This window comes from Callionymus lyra, chromosome 18 (assembly GCF_982586985.1).
Source record: "Callionymus lyra chromosome 18, fCalLyr1.hap1.1, whole genome shotgun sequence".
Classification (NCBI taxonomy): domain Eukaryota; kingdom Metazoa; phylum Chordata; class Actinopteri; order Syngnathiformes; family Callionymidae; genus Callionymus; species Callionymus lyra.
Genome location: NC_141835.1, coordinates 16,636,911 through 16,660,532, shown reverse-complemented (window position 1 = coordinate 16,660,532; position 23,622 = coordinate 16,636,911). Strand labels below are relative to the sequence as shown.

Sequence of the window (23,622 nt, the reverse complement as noted above, 5' to 3'; positions counted from 1 at the left end):
GAAGCTCTCGGTCCACAGATGATCTCCTACGACGGCTCTGACTTCACCTCGGCCAGTCTGGGCCAGAAGAACTCCCCCCTGAGGAAGGACTCGGGCAAAGTGGTGAAGTCGATATTCGTGCCCAACGTTGGATGGGCCTCGCAGGTACATGCTCTACTCTAGTGTTGCGTTCAAGTGCTGCTGGATTTAGAAGTAAATGGGGGAGACGAGTTGACCCACGTGTGACCTTCACAGCTCACGAGCGGAGAAGTCTGGGTCCAGTTCAACGACGGGTCTCAGCTGGTGGTCCAGGCGGGAGTGTCCTGCATCACGTACACGTCCCCGGAGGGCAGCGTCACCAGGTAGACACTCGGAGTAGAACACGTGGGATCGTCCGGTCCTTAACGTTTGTCATGTGATCCTGTGTCCCAGATACAAGGAGAACGAGAAGTTACCTGAACAGGTGAAGGAGAAGCTTCACTGTCTCTCCACCATCCTTGGACTCCTGGCCAACCCCAGCGCACACGCGTCACACTGACACACACACGCGTGTTGTAAATATGTACAGAAGTGAAATTATGTAAAAGAGATTTTTATTTTGTTATGAACTCATGTACAGCTCCTCCTTTAACTTTTATCAAGTGTCCGTCAAACTGCGCCCCCTAGTGGTGGAGCAGGAACAGCTGCGTCCTGCGGGTGAACTTTCTAGAAAAAGAAATTAAAGTTCTTTGAGACTTTGAAACAAGTGTCGTGTGTGTGAATAAGCTGCGCTGTAGCGACCTCTAGAGGGTAAACTCGTCCCTGTGTAGGATGTTTGTAGTCATTTGCAAGTGTGAATGCTTTACTATAAATCAATCAGAACTGGGCTCGTAGTGATGACATCATCAGGGTCGACAATCACAAAAACAACGTTTCTGCTTCACATCTTTATTTCGCCGCAGTTGATTTAATGGCAGGTTGTTTTTTGTTTTTTTTAAAAGTCAAAGAAGTGATCTCTTCTCCCTCTGACAACACAACTGATACAAAACAACAGCGACGATGTAAATAAAGCCGGATATTTACAGGACAGTCGGGCGGGCGTCTGGGTCGGAGTGGCACAGGACGTGATGTCACTATTGCACAGACGGGACGAGAACCGCCGCGTCACGAGGGTTCGAGTCGCAGAAGTGGTTCAAAAATCAAATTTCTGTCGTCCCTTACATCGACCTCCGCTGAAGCATCTTTCATTCATATAAAACATTTTCTCCCAATAAAATCTCAGTAAAATAAAGTTATTCACAAAAATCAAGAGTAAAAACGAAAATCACGATGAGCTCTGGGAACAAAAGGTGTGGTTTAAGTGCGTTAAAACTCGTTTGTGTTAATCGACCCGAAGGGATCAACGTCGGGAGCCGCACTCTGGAATTCTGAAAACCTTTCGGAATGTGACGCAGACGGGGAAACACGGAGGGCGTAAAACAAAGTTGGTCATGTGATCAAGTAAATGAGTTGGCATTCGTCGAGAACGACCACTTTTTTTTTGTTCCGCCGTCTCATCGGCGCCCTCTAGAGCGCATCGTTAGCTTCTTCTGGACCCCTCTTTTTTTTTAATAACAGCAAAGTCACGTCGGAGTGGACGATCGGAGTTCTCAAGGTTTCACGTTACAGTACTGCAGAGTCTCGAGGGACCAAAAATACAAAATCAAGGCAGAAGACAGGAAAGACCCGATCACCGTCGTCGTCGACAACTAGAGAGGAAAAGTGATTAGCATTACGATCAGGGACACCGTTAGGGTGGCTGAGGGGGGGCGGGGCCATCACTGGGACGACGCCTTGGTGGCTAAAGTTGACACGCAGTGCTGCTGGAAGTTGGGCGACATGGTCGGGGTACAACCCAGTCTCTGACGAGGACTCTTCAGCGCCCCGTCTCCCTCCACGATCCAGGCCCCGCCGTCTTTACCCAGCATGCCGCAGCAGCTGGGCGAGGTGGCGCTGACGGAGAGACCTTTAGGCTGCTCACCGGCGGATGGGAAGTCGGCGGGGCGGGCCTGGAGGACGCTGCTGATATGATTCAGGAGGTCGTTGAAAAATTCCGGAACTCCTTCGTAACCTGAAAAACGGGTGCGGGTCAGAGGAGGTTCTCGTCTGCGCTCCTGGGGGCTGAGCTCACCTGGGAATGCGTTGACGTCGATGACGGCGTGCTGCCCCGTCTGGTTGTTGATGATGACGTCGATGCCGAACAAGGAGACGCCGAGCGCCTGCCGCAGAGACCTGGACAGCTCTCGGATGACGTCGTCGCTCGGCGGCTGAGAAACGCCCTCCACGTGCTCCCGCTTTGTACAGAGAAGCAAACATGTCAGTGCGGATCTGTTGGGGGTCCTGGAGGAGGACGCGGGGGGGACGTACCGATGTCAGGTCGGAGGACGACTCTGGCTTGGAGACGTTGTGACTGTTGAAGAAAATTGCTTTTCTGTCTGCGGAGGAGAAACAAGCGCTGTGAGCACAGCGTTTCGACACAAGGGGGCGCCAGAAACACGCAAAAACAAGAGGGAAGACGGACCGAAAGAATTTTAAAAAGCCTTGAATTTGTTTAGAATAATTTTGGATTTTTTGTGATCGACAGTTTACTATAGTTAAGCCCCACCTCTTTTTCATTCTGAACCGTCATTGGCCAATAAATATGTTTAAAAAAATATATTTTAAAAGTCCCGGCAAGTCAAATATCCCTAATGATTATTTCTTCAGTGAGAGAGTAACAATCTACCTTTTTCCAGAGAGTTTAACCAAGTTTCAGAACCGTGTAACAACAGCCCCACGTCATCAAAGCAGAAAAACAAACTAGGCAGCGGTTTGCATGCAAATACCGGGAGTCCCGGGACTGAACGGAGATGCCGGTTGACCAAAGTCCGGCTTACCTGCAGGACCCGCCGGGAAGTTCTTGAGCGACGGTCGCTCCACCACGGTATACGAGTCTCCCACCACGAACACCTTGTAGAGGACGGCATTGTGGTTGATGAAGCTCTGGATCACACACGGAGGCCTCACGTCCTTCAGGTCGTCCTCGCTGAAGATGATGGCCATCTGTTGAGTGGAGAGTTCATCATGTCAGCGGTTAGTGTGTGTGTGTGCGTGTTAGTGTGTGTTAGTGTACAAGATTCTCACCTCATGCGAGTTGGTTCCATGAGCAACTCGTGTTTTGCAAACTGAGGAGGAAACAAGAGACTGGTCATGACGTCGCTCAACTTCTGGTCAATAAAGTTTAACAGGAAATTTCCTCTTTAGAACATTGTCATTTATATTAACGTTAGCTTCACCACCAGGTGGCGCTATGGCTGACTGCATCTAAGCCAAGGTAAAAAAATAATAGGAATGCCACCATGGTCAATGTGAGATCAACCATCTAGTCTGGTGGTTTCTCGTCATGACTATAGATGTGTTTGTGACTCCGCCCACTTTAGACAGCGAGGCAGCAGCGACTCACTGAAGGGGAACGTGAGTCCGTGTTTCCGGATCTGCTCCAGGACGTCGTCGTTGCACTCGGAGTTCAGAACCATGAAGGGTGGCGAGCGGATCCTCTCGTCTGAGGAGAGAAGAAGAGTCGCATGAATGATGGCAGGAAGTGTTGTCAGAAGATTTAGAAGTATCAGCAAATTCTTGTTTCGCCCGAGTCACCAGCAGATGATCGCAAAGATTCAAGCGTTTTATCAGATCAACGTTATACTGCAAGTTTGACCTCCAGGAGAGAATGTAAATGTAAAGATGATTCTTGTCGTGGTTTTACTCTGAAATAGCTAATGAAGCGTTGATGCTAAGCTACACAAAGAACTAAAGTAGCCAAGATGCTAAGCTACATAAAGAGCTGATGTAGCCTTGATGCCAAGTGACCTAAAGAGACTATCTAGACTTGATGCTGATCTACACAATCAGCTAATGTGGCCATTATGCTAAGCTACACAAAGAGCCCTGATCTAGCCTTAATGCTAAGGTATATTGAGAGCGGATCTAGATTTGATGCTAAGCTACATAAAGAGCCTATCTAGACTTGAGGCCAAGCTACACAAATAGCTATGATCTAGCCTTAATGCTAAGCTACGTAAAAGGTCTGTCAAGCCTTGATGCTAATGTACACAAACAGCTAATGTAGCCTTGATGCTAAGCTACATAAAGAGCTCTGATTGAGCCTAGATGCTAAGCTACATAATGAGCTTCATTAGCCTGGTTGAAAAATGTCACGAAGAGCTAACTTAATACTAGAACAATAAGTGCTAATGTAGGATAAATGCTAATTAGCAAAGCACGCTTATGTAGCCGGACAGGTCTGAATTGAAGGACGAAGTATTTATTTATTTATAAATCACAAACAACCCTAAAATACAGAACTGTTCAGAACTACAGACTAAAAGACTTCCCCCTACCAGCCATTTGGTGAACTACAACAACAACAAAAACCTAGATATGTCAATGTAAACTGATATTCACTACGACCACCCGCTCCTCCATGTTCTGCAGACAGTCTGTGTGAAGTGGATAATGACAAGATTGGGGGGTTTTAAAAGAACACAAGTGTTAGGGTAAATAGGTCGTAAAGTAATGATTGGTTATCGTCACGGCGACCCGGTCTTTGAGTCGCTTCCTGTCGGAATGCATGGGTCAGAGCTGACTAGAGGGCAGATGAAGTAGCGTCCGTCAGCGCTGACCAGCTAATCCTCGGACAGGATGTTGCAGCGTCTTTCGGGAGGACGGCGAGATAACAGCAACGAGAAACGAAAAATAGAAATCAGCTGATGGGCAGCTAACGAAGAAAAACAATGTAGCCGCAGCGCAAGCCTTTCCTGACATCTGCTGAGGTCAGCAGCATGTGTTGGGGGGGCAGTGTCTAACGTGAGAAATATTTAAGTTTATTGTTGCACAATAACACAACAAAGATACTTTTAATTGTTTATAAAAAACATTATTTTTGGAGAAATATTCATATAATACATAAAAAAAGCAAAGTGAGTTTAATCAAAACCTAAAATGAATTTAACTAATAAAATCGTATTTATTTAAATAAAATTAGTTTAAGAAAATTAAACAGGTCTCCTGCTGGCCACATGTAGAACTGCAGCTCCTTGTTTCAAGCGTTAGTGGTTCGACAGCAGATGAAGAAAGTTTCCAGTCATTCCTGATGTTTCCATCTGACAGTGTCGCTTGTTAGATCTATGACGACACAAGCGGTTAAGACTCGATGTTTTGGAACAAAAAACACGAGGTTCCTTCTGCTGCAGCTCGGCTGGTGGTTTTCACGCTGGGACGGATTTCTCCTCAGAACCTCCTCCTGACATTCGGACCCCCGAGCGGCTCCTCGCCGTCGCTGCCGACACTCAAGTCCGTTGATGGACTTCTGAGCCGCTAAAAATACTCGGTGGCGAAATTGAGTTTTCCAGCGAAACCTCGAGTGCTTCCTGTGATTGAACACCGAGTCACGCTGAAGAGTCACTTGGTTGCCGTGGCAACAGCTGGAGTGTTTCAGCCGATAAGGAAATGTGTGCGTGGAAGTCACAGTGACTCGACAAGTTGTAAAAATTAGTTTGTTGCCCAGATGTGCTAATGTAGCTTGTGGTTGTGCAAAGAATCACAGGAACACAAACCATATTCCTTCGTCACCATTGGGTCTGTGGAGCTTCTTTTCCTAGGCTAATGCTAACATGCAGCCCCTGTTATTATGCAGCCATTGTTAGCATTAAGCCTTCATTGTCAACTAGCTAATGTTCATCGGTCGCCAATGGTAGCATGTAGCCTCTGTTATTATGTAGGCACTGCTAACATGTAGCCTCTGTTCTTATTGAGGCACTAGGCAACACTAACATTAAGCCTCTGATTTCATTTAGAAAATGCTAACATTTAGCATTTTTTTTTAATTTGTGTAATGCTAACATGTAGCCTCTGTTCTTTTGTAGTCATTCTTAGCATGCAACCCCCACTTCCTACGCATACATCGTTAGCATGTAGCCTCTCTTATTATACAGACACCATTAGCATGTAGCTTCTCTTCTTAGCCAGCAATTGAAGGCATTTAGCCTTTGTCAGCCAATAGCCGAAAATAGCGTGTAGCCAGTGTCGTAATGCAAACAATGTTAATGTATAGCCCTGTTAGCATGCTACATCTTTACTTATGAATGCAGTTTATGTGTAGCTTTTAGCTGATGTTAGCGTGTAGCCAATGCTAGATTGTAGGTGCTGTTCCTGTGTAGCTAATGAAAAGATCTTAGCATGTCGCTGATATTAACATGTAGCTTATATTAGCATGTATCCATTATTGTGCAGCAAATGTAAGATTATGGTGAGAAGATGACATAACCAGCAGAAGCTAGCTTGTAGCAAACTTCTCTACTCTAGTAATCTCCACTACAGTGAACATGAAGCAACTTGAAGGAAGTTGAGGAGAGAAAATCTTATCGTCTGATGACTTCACAAGTCTCGTGGTCGTCAGTGTGTTTTGATGGATGCGTGATAGTGACAGGAGGGAGGACGAGAGGTGGCAAGCGACGGTTGCGTAACCTCGTCATGTCTGTTTGGATAAGACGTCAACGACTTCTTCTGCAGCTATTTTTAGATCGGCGACTGTCAAGTGTCGGGGCTCTCTGTGGAGACGCTGCCTCCTGCCATACATGGGAGTCCAGGAAACATGCGTCTGAATAATGGCTGTGACAGAGTCCGGGTCTGCCCCATGGTCTCCTCCATCACCGGCAACTGAGACTCATAGCTTCCTTTTGAAGGTGGAAAAAGTGAGTTACGACCTCTACAGGTTTTGTGTCGAACTAGGCGACAGGAGGTGTTATTGTGAGGTTGTAGGTTTGAGTAATCAGAACCGTTGACCGACTGTATGACTAGACAAACAAGAGCGTGTCGAGACAAGCAAACGCACTCTGATCCAGGTGAACAACCTCTCATGTCTTCACACCTGCAGGTTTGTTTTGTCTCCTGCGGCGTTTTTGTTTGTCACCCGGTCTCACCTTGCATGCAGCTCTCTATCCGGTGGATGAGCTGGTAGGACTTGCATCGGTCCAGCAGGGTTCTGATGGCGGGCAGCGGGTCCAGGACGATGGTCTCTGGGTGGGCGTCGATGTAGTCCTGGAACACACATCATATACGTCACTCTGGTTTGCCAAAGTCGTCGGTTCAACACAACAAAGCGGCTTAGGGTCGACACAAAAGTGGAGACAAGGTCAGCTCTCTCCAGTGTGTGCGTGGACAATGTATGCCAGCGGGTCCGTGGAGGTTACATCACCCGGGCCAGCGGTCGGGTCGGCGTGAGGTCCCCCCGATTTACATAAGTGCACTTCCTCTGCTCGCCACCAGAGCTGAACATCCTCGAGAACGAAACACGTGCAGCAGCTCGACACAAACTAGGATTGAGAGGATTTTCCAGAATCCAAAGTCGACTCTGATCAAAGCCCCTCAAGGTCTTACATAAGTCTGGCTCGCCGCCGCCAAAAGAAATAAATCCCGACAGATCTTGAGAGACCAGGGAAGAATTTTGCTGCTGGAACTTTGCTGCAAACGGCTGATCCCAGACGAGAAGCTGCTACTCGCATCCGTCAGACCCGACCAGCCGATCAACGCCACCATCTAGGTGGCGTCAGAAGTGGGATGACAACCGTGAGTGTGACGCTGCACGGGACGGTCAAAACACGAACGATCAATCAATCAAACGCCAGACTAGGTCATTGATTATTCTCTCAATGTCAGAAAAACACGTCAGCGATTAGCCGTTTAGGCAGCAGTTTTACAGGCTAGGAAATAATGGAAAAAAAGTGGGAACTCAACATTTAACCATAAATTTAGAAATAAATTTGACTAGAAGGTCACAAACAGAGTCCTCCACAAAGTCACTCATTCCCACCTAAGGATTATCTTAATCCACAATTATTATTACTTTATCTCAATCATTTCATACCTTCAACACAGATAAACAAAAATCATGCCATCAATTAGCATCATGTTAGCATACGCTAATGCAGACATGAGCAATGTGGGGACCCGGAGGCCACATTGAGGCCCCTCGACAGAATTCAAGCAGCCCTGATGATGTCGCAGAAGAATATGTAGAAAATGTTTCTGACAGATAACAATTTTATTTTGTATAAATTATTGTGGTATCCATTTTGTGAACATCAGTTATAAGAGCGCGTGTCCTCTGCAGCAGGTGCTGTGATCCATCTAAAGCGCGGCGGAGATGCTTTCACCGTCCTCGGCGTCACTAAACAAAGATCTATTCTTGAAATGAAGGTCAAACTCGCCCCGCGTGAATGTTTACGATTGCAGCTGCGCGTTCCTGTTAGGAGGACCCACCAGGAATGATGTGGTGGTTTCCCTGCGCTCCAACAACACATCTTTTACCCATCATGCAACACGTTCATACTGAACAATCATATCTAGTCTAAACTCAGTTTAAATTAACGTGGGCAGGGCGTTCCTTTTCCTCTGGTTCACAGTTAATGGCACCATTGCACCCATGGCTGCATTATAAAAAACATTTTGGATCTCAGCTTTCTTGTTATGGTTTGGTGAACGAATGTCAGAAAAACTGTTCGGATTGTCTGATCCTAAGACACGTTCACATTTGAGACATTTGTTAATAGTACATAGAAAAAACAAGACGAAAACGAGGGTCGTATCCGGGTCAAAACCAGACTTAAATATTGCAATAACCTTTTTTTTTTAATGACACCATATTTATTACTTTCTGATGCAATCAATCTTTTGGCCACGAAATGGCAGCAGTCATTGCATCCTCAGCTAAAGGAACAATGAAATCCAACTTGATCAGGAGCGGACTACGAGTACGAGAGGATGCATTCAACTCAAGCAGCTTCTAAAGCTGATGTTTTAACATAGTTACCACTTTGTCAAGAGTCAAGTACTCAAACAATACTACAAAATATCATTATTGTGTGAATATGTTTGTTAAATGTAGCCACAAGCTTGATTATGCTAAATGTTGGCTGTTGTGTGATCGAGTATGTCTCCTAGCAAACAAAGTCAAAACCTACCTGAACCCTCTGCACCAGCAGCACGGCCTGGGAGTCATTCTGGTCCGCCTCCAGGATCAGGTCCGTCAGCTTGTGGATGATGACGTCCAGCGGGCCCTGGTCCTCCAGAGGCTGACTGAGGTCCAGCTGATGGAGAAAAAACAAACAAAATGTTCATTAAAAGATCAAACCTGTTCATTGACTCGTAAAAGTCGGCCAACAAGGTGGTTGAAGACACTCAACCCAGAGGGAGGTCTCAGATCCTGTCTAAGTCTTGATGGCTGCTGGTTCCACATCAGGAGGACAAACACTTGAAAATTAGTGGTGGCGGCTGAAGTTACATCATGTCCACTTGAGGCTGTTTACCGTCTACTTAAAAAAGAACTTTTAGACATACTGATCTTATCTGCTTGTATTCCTTTTAGGGAACAGTCACACGTTTGTTTTAGCTAGCCAGGGTCACAGAGAACCAGAAGGCCCAGCAACAGAGAAATATTGTCAGTGTGGAAAACCGTGCAAATGTGTAAAAGTGCTAAGTCAGCCATGCGATGTTTGGTTTTCCGTTCCATTTAAAAATCTGATTGAAGAAACAAACTATTATATACGTTTTATTTCTCCCCCCAAAATAATAAAAAATAATTTTAACCCTTTAGTTTTCTTTGGGTCAATGTGAATGAATGACAAGGAATACCACAAACACATTTTTCCCCGGGCCTATAGTTCACCTTGACCCCGAGATACCACAAGGGTTACTAAGATTATAGTTACTCCACCCATACTCTCGTCATGTACCAAAATAAAAAAAAAAGACCATTATGTTATTAATAACTCTTTTGTCGTTGTTATGAACGATTTTGGTTAAATGTGTAAGGTGCAACTGAACATGATTAATATGAATTCATCATTTTATTTTGTTTTATTCATTTGTGGTCATCATTCTCAAGAAAACCAAGCATCGTTCCCTCCTCACAGCGTAGCCAACTCTTGATCTCTGCGGTCGACAGAATGACTCCGGCTATTATTTTGTCATGAAAGGTTCCCTGGAGAGGAATAGGATTTTGAACATTGGAGAACACAAGCGTGTCGAGGCCACGCCGGATCCTCGCTTCATACAAAAGACGCTTTTGAGCGAGACAACAGCAAGAAGAGGGAACCGGCCTTAGCGTCACCGTTACGCAACAGAATCAGCTGACGAACAAAAGACGATTGAGAAACACCTGTGCAAACAAGCCAGGATCAATGTCAGGATGGTGGTGCTGAACTTGGCCTTGATCAGCTTAAGGTGGGTCCTTCATGTCCCGGGTTAATGATTGCGAGAGCAGTGACTGAGTAGGTGGTAAATGTGTAGATTATTCTGAGCTGTTGACTCAGGGAGGTGAGGAACGAGGCTGTACTTAAGTCCAGAAAAGTTTATCTACTTAATTTCCTCTCATTTCCTCACATTCAACGTCGTGTCTCCGTGAACATATTTTCCACGTTGACGTTTAATGGCTTCAACGGAGCGTAGCAGCGATATTCCGTGCGATTATCCAATTACAAAAGCTACGCCGAGATGATTTTTTTCAGGGCCACACAGGTAGAAACTCGCGAGCGAGACCAGCTGCCCCGGCTTGTTGGGACGTGCCCGCCTCTCGCTAACATACCGAAAAGACGAGCAGAAGAAAACCTACACCTTTACGACCCATTGCTGACAGTACTTTCAGACGTGGGGAAGCTGATCCTCATCTTTTCTGTCGTTTCATTGATGTTTGAAGGACACCTTCTACATATGCTTTTCATTAAACTGTAACTACGTTTATTAATAAAAGTAATCTTTAAAGAGCCAACGTTTTTAGTTTTCAAATATTACATTTGTTCCTGAACAAGTCTCTCAGGTCTCTCTGATCTCCTGACCCTCGTACAGTTTCAGTCAATGACGTGATCCAGGTGTGTCCATGAAAGGGTTCTTTGTGGCGCTGATGCGATCATTAATCATTGATCACCCAAAACAAACCAAATCAATGACATTCTTGAGTGGCGGACAAACACAGAAGGTGAATCAACAAAACCACTTTGAGGTTGAAAAAGAGTTCATTGTTCAAACATGGTTTACGAAACAGCAGGACTAGTTGTCGACCGTTTACACAACATGAAGCTTGATCACGATAATCACCAAAACTACATCTTCTTCTGCTCCTGTTTAAATCTTAGGGATTTTCCTGTGTCCTTAATACATTCTTTACCTTATATTTTGTAAAAAATAAAAAAAACTCATTTCATTTAGAAATACTACATTAATAAAATTCAAATAACCAGCAGATCTGGTTTTCGGCAATCCGACTGCCTAAATTTGCATGTAATGTTGTATAACAAGGAGGAAGAGGGGAAGAGATTTGGCAGGAGAAGGAGGAAGTTCTGACTGTTAGTTAATAATGTGAGTTGATTGTATATTATCACATGGTTGTGTTGCAACAGTCTTATCAGTCTTTTCTGAGGCATTTTTTTACCCCGATAAATAATCTAATTACTAATTAATCTATTATCTATATAATATAATACGTTTTTAGGACAGTAAGAGTTTTAGTGAAAAAATATTATAATTTTAAACATAAAAAGTAACTTGAGAATATTATCTAAAAATCGGTTTTAAAGACGAAATTTAATTTAAAAAAATGTATTGATCTATTTGAATCTGAAAATAATCTTTTATTTCAGGACCTCTTTAAATCTTTTAAATCTCTTTATTTGTTTATTTCAGAAACGATATACCCGTTTTTTCCAATTCAAAATCTGCTATTCCGACTCAAATCATTTGACCTACATCAAGTGTCACACTGTACTCATAAATCTTCATCTAATCCCTCAGTAGAGACGTACGTGTGCATTCTGAACTCTGGATTCAAGCGCTGACAAACACACAAGGAGACCTGGATGATAAAAATAACATCCACTGACTCATCATCACTACCTCTTACACAAGCTTGTCAGCGCCGCGGGAGCTGGACTCGAGCCTGGCTCGCCACCGACGGAGGACATTCAACAGGACGGTGGCGCTGAAGCCATGAACTTACAAACGGTCCCACAGGTTTTTAAGGCTTGTATGACACATGGGCGCTATGATGCTACGACAGCGTCGCGATAACAGGCCGCTAGCGTCGCGCGTCGCCGGCTTGTGTCAGTCAAAACAGACCTTCCCGAGGACTCTTAATCTCCTGCTTCCACAACACATTCCAGCTTTCCACAGCTCGCCGGCAGAACACGACCGACGGCTCGCGATGAAGTCACTGATGATGCCAAAACACAGAGATGTCAACTCTCTGGAAAAGACTGTGCTGTAGGGGGGCGAGCAGTGATGGACGTCGGGAGGGAAGAGAGTCGAAATAGTTTCCATTTTTAATGCTGCCTGGAGGACATGAAAGAAGAGTCTGCTTCAGAGCAGCACGTTTACAGGTTCTCGCTCACAAGCTCCAACAAAACAGTCTGGGGTTCTGTTTCTATCGACACGCAGTCAAATAAATCAGCAGAGCGAGCTTTCAAGTTCCTCCTCTCTGGATCTGACTCACCTCTCCATTGTTACGCGAATGACTTCCATTAAGACCTGGACCATTTTCTTGTATTTATGTAGCCAGCGAGGTCAAAGTAACCCTATGAAATGATCAAGTTACATTAATCCATTAAGCCATTTCACTATCTAGCTTGTTTGATGAAGGAGGAAGAAAGAGGGACATTAAAGTGTCAAATTGATTTGATTAATTAAACATTAAAAAACTTTTCATATTTTCCTATTAACTTTAGATCATACAGTATTTCCAATTTATTTATTAAGTAGAAAAATTGACATACTTACTTAAGTAAGTATGTCAAATACGATTAGTTACTATTAGTACGGCAAATTTATCTTAAAACAAATGCTTAGAAAATGAACATATAATCAATATTTAATAGCTTATTTATCTTATGATGACACTTTTTCATACATTTTATACAGCTGACATTTGCTAAAAAAAAAAGCTAGCATGCTAGCCAATGCTAATGTAGCTAATTTAGTTTCATTGGCACAAGACGACGTCAATGACTATTTTGCACTTGTTGTGTTTTGACTAGTGTTTCACGAGCTTGCACAGCATCAATGTTTTATTCATTAATGGTTTTGTATCAATTTCTCTTTTAGTATTCCATCGCTCTACGATACCAAACATCCGACCGCCTCACGAACACAGATTGCCGGACCCCCAAATAAGTCGACACTCATTTTTGCGGCCCCTGCTTGGCCGTTTGTCGTCCGGTCTCACCGCGTGACGCGACCGTTTGAGAGACGGTCCACCACAAACCTCCGAGTTTGACGGATTAGTGTCATCGTCTCAGTGACTCAGGCGGATAATCCAGCGAGCGCTGCAAGGACGACCCTCTGAAGGGTCAGCTTTGACGAGCGGCGGTGAAATCCACTTAACCAGACTGAAGGACTTAGACACAAGGAATTCTATGATTGTGTTGTCCGTGGTTCAAAACAACAAAACAAGATACAAAAATGAACTTCCATTACCAGTTGTTTTCTCCTTGAAAACACAAACATTTGCTCATTTTTGATGCAAATAATCTCCATCGCTGTAGTAGGAGAACTTAAGCTAGTATTAAATATCAGTTTCCATCTCTCACGGGCCACATAAAAATGAGTTGTGACAAGATTTGGCCCCTAGGCCTGAGTGTGACATAGTGTACACCGATCAGTGTTGTATCTGTGAGGATGGTTACGCAACATCGATGTCTCGGGGGAGCATCCCAGTCTGTTGTGATGAGGTGTGTTTGATCCGGGTCACGGAGAGGCACAACTGGAAAGTCATCTCACAGGGAAGACCGGATTTAGCCGACGGGCGTTCTCACAGGGAGAACCTCTGGAAAATTCTAAACTCTGAAGGGCAACCTCGCATAGCTGGACAGTATTTTCATCGCGCAGATGTTGCCTCACCTTCGTCCAGGGAAAGGTTGACGTGCCGCGACTCTCAGATCTCAAGTTCTCATGAACTCCTTGTTAAACCACTTTCAGGACTCAACCAAAATATCCTCTTAAATCAAACAACGTGACCTCGTTTTTTGTTTTTTTTTGTCCAAAGCTCAGATTTCTACAGATATTTGAGTGCGAGCGCAGCTTTGTTTATCCTGCTCCAGTGTTTCTAGACAACGAGGCACGCATTCTTCACAAGGAAGACATAATAATAGCACGAAGCTTTATCCTATCTTAAGCCAACTTTAGAAAGAAGCTCATTCCATAAATCGTTGTGAATGTCAAAACCTTTAAATATTAAGGTAACAATTTACTATATTTAAAGTATATCTTTAAATACTTTAAATAAATACAAGTTTAATTGAACAATCCAAGTTTAATTTCTTGTATACAAATGATAAATTACATTTGTCCTGCACGTTAACGTAACACATAACACTAACAGGTTCTGTTACAAGTGACATCAGAAGTAGTGTAAAGATCTAAAAGTATATTTTTTTAATAAGAAAGTGGTTTAGTTTACTTGCGTGATACATGATTTGACAGAAACGGTTACAACAAAGACAGGTTTTATTTGTTAACTCTAAAGTGAAGTATCATTTAAATTGATTGCTATACTTTCTTAGCTAGTGGCTAACAGTGCTAGCTGCAGTGAAATAACAAAATACAATTTTTAATATCAATTTGAAACATTTCTATGATAGGAAAACATACGTTTTAAACATGTTGTAAAGTATGTGTCAGTTATTGAGTACCGACTCCTTCAAGAAACATCTTTTATTTGTTAAGGATTTTCCTTGATTTTCTGGAACTCCTGTGTTTTTCTCAGTGTTATCTTGACCTTTAAAGTATATATTTTATTGAGTATTGTTTTGATTGTTTAAGGGCTTTGTGACCCTGGTCTGGAAAAGCGCTATATAAATAAAAATGACTTACTTACTTAATGTTAAATCCCCCTCAACTCTACCACAAATCCTGGGCCCCAAAAATGCCTTGGCAGGATGGATTTGGCCCCAGAGCTTTACAGGTTCTCAAGCGAACCTCCACAGAAGCTAACAGTTAGCAACACCAGCAAAATAAAAGAAGAATAAGAAGTGTTCTCCGACTCTTGACGACATGAATCACAGTCAAACGTGTTCATGCGCTGGAATGTGGTCGACCTAAAAACAAAAAAATGTTGATCGTACGTCGATAATCTCTCCTTGATCACTCAAGGTTGGTTTGTTCAGCCGCACAGACGAGGTCTGGTAAACAACTATCTGCTCTTACTGATGGAGCCCACGTTCAGAGGACTTTAAAGTGGAACAGGAGACGACAGCTCGGGACACAGGCTTCTAGAACAAGGCGCTACAATGGCTGCCATTATCCGGGCCCTGGGATGTGGCAGGGCCGGCTGGCACCGGTTTTGTTCCGGAGTCGCCGGAGCGGACTCGCTAAACTTGACGGCTTCATCTCGCCGCTGAAAAAGTGTAGGACTGCTGGAGCTTTGGATCCGTGCGGACCTGCCGTCTCCCAGCAGCGGCTGAATGCTCTCCGGAGACAAAGGCGGGCCCTGGGCTGGGAGAATTCCCAGAGCCCTGGCCCGGCTGATACCATCGGGGCGCCAAGAGAATAGGAGCTCAAGCTTTGCAACAAAAAGACTCCTGAGCCGCGCTAAGACCGGCAGAGTCTCCTCGTCGGATGAAGATAGCACTTAAAACGAAGCTCTTGGCAACAACTGTAACCCAGATAATGCTCTGCCCCGAGGCTCATCTGTCCGCCGCCTCAGCCAACACTCCTGACTCGCCACAGAAGGCTTTCAGGCTGATTATCCTCATGTTGTTTAGCTTGTATTTTTAACACAATATGGACAAAAGTTGCTATTTAGCAGGCTCACTTACTACTTTTAAAGAATTCCACAAAATTGCTAGGAACATTTTGTAAAAACTCACAAGTTGCAGTGTTCATGACACTCGTTAAAATTAATAAGTTTATCTTTTGTACATCAATTCTCCTAACACAAACCATCACAGGAACCTTCTGTTCCTGTGTGTCAGAATAAGAGAGTGTGTGAAAAATATTTACGATTATACCAGTAACTTTTGCTGCCAATCTGAGTCATCAGAGAGTATGACTCATGGGAGTTGTTTATGCATGAGAGTTATTAATAAAGAGGGAAAAGTTGTTGACTCACCTGAACCACCTCAATCCCTCGTTTCCTGCAACAAAGAAGAGAAAAAAAAAAATCAGTGATTCATTTGTTAGCAGTAGACAAACATGACAGAGACGAATGAAAACCTTAGGTTGTGTCTTGTTGCACGACAACGATGTGATCATGGTGTGTGTGTGTGTGGTGTGTGTATGTGTGTGGGGGTTCAGAGGTCAAGCTACAGGTTGAGCGACAAGGCATCTGTGGGGTTCTGCCAGGGTTCAGAGCCATGAAGGATCTTGGCAGAAGAGTCGTGCCCATACTGGAGCAGGTCCAGGACTTCCCTTGGAATCCCTGAGTAATGTTCTGCAGCAGCAGCGCCAACGTGAGCCGGGAAAACACTCTTGAGACATCGAGGATTCGTCCTGGGGTGACTCAAGCCCAGCGAGGACTACACATCCTGTAGGTCTCAACCATCAACCCCGCACATGGTTGCCTGGCAACCACAGCGAGGCCCTCAATACTCCTCGGTCCATCAGAACTTGTTCATTAAAAGTCTTCAAGGAGTTTGAGGAGACGACAGCTTCCCAAAACATCTGCATTCCAAAGCAGTCACATCCCTGCTGGAAATAAAAGTAGTGTTGTACAGTCCCATGGTAACAGCGGTCATTGAACCTCACAGCTTCACTACAGCTGGTCTGAAGGAACATCTCGGATGGTTCGTAAGAACACAGATGGAGAGAAAGAGAACAGTTTGAACTTTTGTCTTATCAAAAATAATTAAAAAAAAAAAAGATTGTTCATTAGTTGTTGTGAAAATAGAAGTGTATATTCCCATGTGACACGTCTTCAGCTAATGTGTGATATTGATAGGTCAATGATCCTCCGTCTGCTTCTTCCTCCTGCTTTTTACTTTTCCGAGGGAAAGACGAGCCGGTGAGTCACCTGTTGTGTGTGTGTGTGTGTGTGGGGGGGGAACAGATGATCGGCGTCTTTAACATAAACTTAGCAGAGCCAGAGTGGAAGCTCCAGGATGTGTTGGTAACTAACGGCAACGCAACAGAAACACAAAGACCTGACTGGAATGAGGATTCAGAAAGTGCTCCACGCAGAGCCACGAAACTCTTCCACAAGTCAAAGACACAACGTCATAGGTGAACAGATAGTCTTTGACGATTCCAAACCGAGACACGCATTTATTTGCCGCAAGGGCAGTAGATCGACCGGTCTATTAGCCACAGTGTTCTGCTTACTTATGAAAGAAATTAAAAATATAAAACATAACAAAAGTGAGTTCCATCGCTCTTAATTTCAGAGACCATCGCTATGAAACGTTATGTATCAATATAATAATAAATGCTTGAATTAAGGATTTAAAATGTTGAAATGTAATATTGTTTGTTTGTTCTTAATAATTTAATTCAATAATTTGTATATTGAATTTTTTTCTTAGAATTAAATTAGAGAATTCCAGTATGTTCGTTTTATTTTTTTTAACAGAGTTTAATATTCTAATTCCAATTATCCAAAAATAAATGTTATTCATTCTAATTTGTAGCCTTTTAAATGTTAGCACTATTTTACCATCATTTTAAAACTAAGGCTAAAATTAAAAATAAATGCAATATTCATTTTCTAAATTGAAGTTATTGACTTAATTCTTTCAAAATCTTAATAAATTTACATAAACTGTATACACGTTTTTACTCAATTATTTACCAAAAATTGAAAATTATAATAATAAAAATAGAATATTGATTAACTTAACATTTATAACCATCTGATGGCACTAATATGCTTCCGTACATCAGTTATAGTTTTTAATTTTCAGTCATCTGGTTGCGTCCCAATTATTCTAAAAAATGTCAACAACTGAAAGCAATGATTAGAATGATGGGAAATGTGAATACATCTTGTCAAAAGACTTCCTGTAAAAGGAAGGGATATTATTGTTTCACCTCAAAGCTTTGGCCCCTGGATTTACCCAAGTTTGACCCCTCGGGTCAAAATGCAAAGTCTTCAGAGTTTTATCAAGCTTCCACTAAGACTATCAGATTATTTCACAGGCTCAGATGGTCCAAAACATTATGCAACGACAGATAATGGAACAAAGACAGAAGATTGTAGGTGCTGAAGACGGACGATGTCGATAGGACAGGAACTTTTAGACGAATACAACTCAATATGAATGCACATTAAGGCAAAAAGAGGCAAGAACTAAATCTTTAAGGGGGGTTTTCGGGTTAGAGAAAGTAAACAGATTAACAGAGCTCAAGACACAAGTGTAAAAGACAAGATTTTCCAGGATTAAAACTTAATCCGACTGTAATGAAGACCTTAAGAGTCGGACAAATATATACAACCAAATATTTATCTAACAAGTTAGAATATCAACAGAAACGGTAAGAAGAATTGACAATTATTATGACTACTGGTTGGACAACTCTTCATTCTTGTGATGAAAAGGTTGAGTATGTGTGTGTGTGTTTCTATGGTCGTGTGTGTGTTGATGATGGTAAAAGAGATTAAAAATGTTTTGTGGATTACAGAGTGTTAATCTGTGGACGGCTAGGCCGGCCTCCACCCAGGGCCACTGCACCAACCGACTGGATTGGGAACATTCCAGAACTGCTGCATTGTTCTGTGGTGTTGGGCTTGCACGAGGCTTCCTCCTGTACTCCAGTCAACCACATCCAACACACAGGCGAGACCGCGTCCCAGTTTTCAGGAACATTGCTTCAATTCTGCCGAGGTTGATGATGTAACCGCTCGCAGTGAATGTTTAAATAGTTAAGAACTGTTTGACTTAGTAAACTTCAGTCCAATTAAGAGAGGGAAACAGGTTTTAACGGTTATCTTTAGGAACATTCTTAGCACTCTTTGTAGACAGCGTGATGACATTAAGTGTTGAGAGGAGAGACATCTTGAGAAGATTATGACGGAGAACTCCACACTCGTGGAACAAGATTTTTCTGGATTTCAGGAGCAGATGAGCTTTAAAAGACAGACGAGAGCAGACGATAAAAGGCCAGGTGAGGAATTTAATGTGGTCAAAATGTTCGTAGACAAGATCGGGCCTGTAATAGTTCTGCTATGACAGCGGTAGGCAATAACATTTCCTAAGGGGCCGTCAGGCCAAGATACAGACAAAACAAAGAGGGAAAAAAAACCTGAATATGATTTGGAGGCCTAGAAGATAGAAAAAAGGACATTTACAAGTAATTATATAATATTCTAAAGATCAAAATGTTTAATATTGTTCCACTTTATATACATGTTAATTAGATGCATTCTATATAAACTAAAAAAGGGATGGTTATGTCAATACTGGTACAGAAACTTACTGTATAATTGATAACGTTCAGGAACAAGTATAAGATCGACTCAAATAGAAAGATATATTAAAATTAGTACAAATCTTTTAAGTTTAATTTTTCAGCTTTGATAAATTTCCACTTGCCAAAAAAACCCCGAAATCATTTACAGTGGAAAATAACACTTGCCAACAAAAACAAATGTATCTGATATATCCTTTTATCAGTTTTTCTCCAGAAATTCCACTTATTATCGAGTTTTCCTCACATGCAAGTACTAAAACCCAAAGACGAATCATGTTTTGATACTCTGTACTACCGAAGCAATTGTGTTGGCCCTAGACTCAAGCGTAAAATAGCTCTTTTTTTTAATTTTGAGAGAAAAGATGAAGATAAATGCGACTTAACGGCTTTTTAGGGCTTTGTGACACTGGTCTGGAAAAGCGCTATACAAATAAAAAATATTTACTTACTTAAATATTTAAGGGCATAACATGTCCAAAAGGTTAGGTTAAAAAAAGAGATAGAATTAAACAAACTTAGAGTAGGAGGATAAACCTGAGGATTACAACTGACCTCATGAGGGCCACATAAATCCGCATGTTTGAGAACAAATATCATTTAAAAAACAAATAGTATTTAAAGACACATTGTTGTAAAAACAAATAGTAAATCCTAAAAGTCAACATAAGAGTTACGAGATGTCAAAAAAAATGAATAAACGCGCAACATCTATTCAAAGTCAGTCTCTACCAAACAGGAAGTAGAGCCGGATTAAAGCGAGGCGTTCGTTTAGTGTTTGTTCGGAAGATTAAATTCTCAATATACGACACCAGATGTGTCTCGCCTTTGTTTTACAACTCTTGACCACGAACGTTACAGAGCGGCTCAAAGTCCAGTACATTAGATAAGAGCGCACACACCTACACACACCTACACACACGGATCGTTAAAGTGTAATTACCTGACGATAAGCTAACCTGAGATGTAATCGACCGCTACTTCTAATTGGTTATACTGTGATCCGGTCTAGTTTCGTTCACTTTTCTTCAGTTGACCGTCATGTTTTCTACACGTAATATCGTTGATGAGTTCATGTCAAAAGACAAATGATTCAACTTTTCATTTAATCCGGCTTCTTTTTTTTTTTTTTAGTTACACTTTTTTCCTGGGTATTCCCCTGGGCCTCCACCTAATCCAACACCTCAAGCGTCTTCTCTAGGAAAAACAAGGGTTTTTTACTCTCGAGTCTCTTTTGGGCGACTGAGCTTCAACAGACACATGTAGAGCTTTCGCTGAATGTATAGTTCTACACAAAATTGCTTTTTTACTATTAGTTTTTTTAAATGCATGACAAACAATCCTGGAATTTTCCCAACAGTGTTCAAGTAAAAAAAATCTGAAACATCTTAAAATATGCCTACAATCAGGGCCCTTGAGTGACAGTCGAGACCAAGTATTTTTATATAAATATACATTTACAAGGGAATGAAGATTAAAAGCAAACACAGTTGTTTAAAAAAAAACTTCAAGTAGTTCCATTTAAATAAAAAACAAAAAGTGAATATTAAAATGGATTATTCTGATTACAAGTGGACAACATTTTTCTGTGTTCAGTATTTCAAGTCTAATATTTTACTGAGGGTTATACGAGGGTTAGATATTTCCCGGCGAGGTGGAAAGTACAAAAGGTATATTAGGCGTGTTTGCTTTTTTGAGGCTTTAACTATTTGTTGACGGAATTTAACTTTTCTGGTTTTGCACCTGCACGGACTGAGGTGGCGGAGCGAACCAGTTTCGACAGCCGGTGTTGCTGATCACACCGTGACGCGGTAAAACCCGCTTCACTCTAAGGCCAGGTGCCTGCGAGGCGTTCATGAAACGGCCTAGAAAAAGGGAAACATGACACTCCGCCAGCGAGTGGAGAGTACAGACCTGAAAAAGAGGTCGGACGGCTCTGGATTTTTGTTGTGCAATTGTAGTCGATAAACACTTGAGAGGCAGCCAACGACACACAACGTTCACCTGGCAAGAATGTCACTCTCCACCTCCAGTCATCGTAATAACACCTAATCAGTGTTTGGCTCAACAGCACAAAGATACGACCGGAATTGCACGTTCTCCCGAGTAGACGGTCGCACCCATAATCAGACCTTAAATGACTAATATCCACACAAGGTTAAGAGCCACCCTTCAACACCTCAAGCAAAGAACTGAACCGGCAACCTCCTTTTTTGACGAGACAAATGATCATCGATTCATTTACGAACATCAAAGATGCTGTGAATGTAATGATTTCATTTAAAAATATCCAACTAAAATTAAAGGTCGAGTCTTGCTCAACGACACTTCGGCAGCACGATCACAGGGCATGAAGATCAGGAATCGTACTTTGACCGTTCATACAGTCACGCCTCATCCATTACTGTCCATTAAGAAACCATGTGCAATGAAACTAAATAATTAAACGCTCGTATTGATTTACTTGACAGCTTTGCAAAATGACACTTCAACAATGACTCATTATTGTGGAATCAGTGAGTTCTCTCTTCGCCTTCAGCCAGCACCTTTTAAACAAACATTTCGTGATTGAGGTACAACTACAAACAATCACGTACTAGTCCTGCTCAACAGCACTTGAACACAGACCTGGGAATTCAACCATCAAACTCTTTTATATCCTTTAGCCATTCATGTACACTAAGGGGTTAAGTTAGTTCGTCTTCAGGGAAGAAAACCAACTGCAAATAGAGCTTAAAATATAAATTGTTTTGGGCTGTGCTCAAGGGCACATCAGCAGATTATAACAGAACAGGAAATATCACTCAAATTATGCTCAAATCAAATATAGTGATTTGACTTAGAACAAAATGTTTTAAACTGTCAATTTTTTTTTACAATTTTTAAACAATCCAGTGATGGCAGGTATTGCTAAAAAGTACTTTAACACAGGTTTGTAGGAATTACACCATCGAGACATTCCGCTCTAGTTACATCCTCTAATACACTTTTAGAGGATCCTCATTTTTCACCTGCACCACTAAATAATACAATATTAAAAGCGTTATAAAATGGCTGTTTTGTTGGATATATTTATTTTCTTAATATATATATATATATATATTACAATAGATCCATAACAATAAGTACAATACATTAAATTAAAACAATATTACAGAAGTGTAACTATATTGTACATACAGTTAGTAGAAAATATTTTGATTTTAAAATATGTATTTTTACCTTGCATTTTTTATATGAAAATTATAGAAAATGTTGCTTAGCAAAAGTCTGATTCAATCAAATGCATTTTAAGTCTAACCTAGTTTTTAGCAATTCATTATATATTAATAATACAATTATTGAGGACCCCCCACCAGGGCAGGACACCTTTAAGTCAACTAGTTTTTCAGGTTACAATCGCACCAGAACGTGACCCCAAAAAAACAGTCCGTGTTGAATGTTTCATGGGCGAAAGAGAAGCTCGGCCACATTCCAAGGCGTGAACCGATGACCTCTCGGTGACCAGACGGAAGCCCCAAAAAAACACACACACACCTGCACAATTCGGCGAACGCCTGGAAGTTGAGCTTCTTCATCTTCTTCTCGCTGAGCCAGTATCCGACTCGTCGGCCCTTCAGGAAGGTCTGCATGTCGACGGTGCTCCCCGGGAGGGTGGTGATGAGGCTGGACCTGCTGGACACACGGCAGGGAGTCAAACCTCCAGCACACTCGGGAGGGTTTAAAAAAACGCGATGAATCGTGTTAAAAATGTTGTAAAATGGCGCTCGTTATCAAGACTTCCATCCTGCTTTTGGAGTCTGAATGGAACATCAATAGACCGCTGGCTAACTCCCAGTGCTAACGTTAGCAGGCTAGCTGGGACCCGGGGGGCTAGCCGATGACATGCGAGTGTGAAGCCGACGCAGAGTGCGGATGTTCGGCCGCGACTGTTGTCGAAGCTCCGCCGCCGCGGCTAGTTAGCAGCGCATGAAGCTAACCCGCCTATCAACAACAAACGGTTGCGCTAACGGACCTGCTCGACTGTCGCTGCGTGGATCTCCGTCGTCTTCGGGGAACTAGCTCGGAGAGTGTCCCATTCTGGGTCCGCTGGGTGGAGGAAGGCGAGGGTTTTTTTGGGGGGGGCGGTGTGACAGATGACAAGCGCGGCTGACGCTCGCTGATGTTCCCGGTGTAGTGAGCTCCGCCGACCGCACACACCCTGGA

The 23,622-nt window shown here is 42.6% G+C and overlaps 2 protein-coding genes across 3 annotated transcripts in view; one reads left to right on the top strand and one right to left on the bottom strand.

Moving 5' to 3' along the window:
- The window catches only part of plk4 (polo-like kinase 4 (Drosophila)), a 6,474-nt gene extending 5,211 nt beyond the window's left edge, over positions 1–1,263 (top strand). Inside the window, exons 13-15 of the mRNA XM_087779413.1 lie at positions 19–144; positions 235–341; positions 412–1,263. Of these exons, the coding sequence (XP_087635539.1) occupies positions 19–144; positions 235–341; positions 412–517 (339 nt within the window). The 3' untranslated portion in view covers positions 518–1,263. The remainder of the gene's footprint in view (positions 1–18; positions 145–234; positions 342–411) is intronic.
- LOC148060741 (inositol-tetrakisphosphate 1-kinase-like) lies at positions 891–23,622 on the bottom strand. Of its 2 annotated transcripts, none has more exons than XM_087779415.1 (11): positions 23,432–23,622; positions 22,954–23,088; positions 16,127–16,151; positions 8,994–9,119; positions 6,954–7,071; positions 3,440–3,538; positions 3,121–3,161; positions 2,874–3,039; positions 2,365–2,432; positions 2,129–2,291; positions 891–2,068 (listed from the first exon to the last, which is right to left on the bottom strand). In XM_087779415.1, the coding sequence occupies exons 2-11, from the start codon at positions 23,046–23,048 to the stop codon at positions 1,776–1,778; spliced, it is 1,194 nt and encodes a 397-aa protein (XP_087635541.1). In that variant the 5' UTR covers positions 23,049–23,088; positions 23,432–23,622; the 3' UTR covers positions 891–1,775. The 2 variants fall into 2 exon arrangements, with proteins under 2 accessions (XP_087635541.1, XP_087635542.1); XM_087779416.1 differs by having other exon boundaries at positions 22,954–23,091; positions 23,432–23,616.

Coding starts and splice junctions, on each gene's coding strand:
- LOC148060741 (XM_087779415.1), bottom strand. CDS start 23,048: ATGCAGACCTTCCTGAAGGGCCGACGAGTCGGATACTGGCTCAGCGAG. Junction 9,120..16,126: donor GAGGGATTGAGGTGGTTCAG/GTGAGTCAACAA, acceptor TTTCTCCATCAG/CTGGACCTCAGTCAGCCTCT. Junction 7,072..8,993: donor TGCTGGTGCAGAGGGTTCAG/GTAGGTTTTGAC, acceptor TGTGTGTTCCAG/GACTACATCGACGCCCACCC.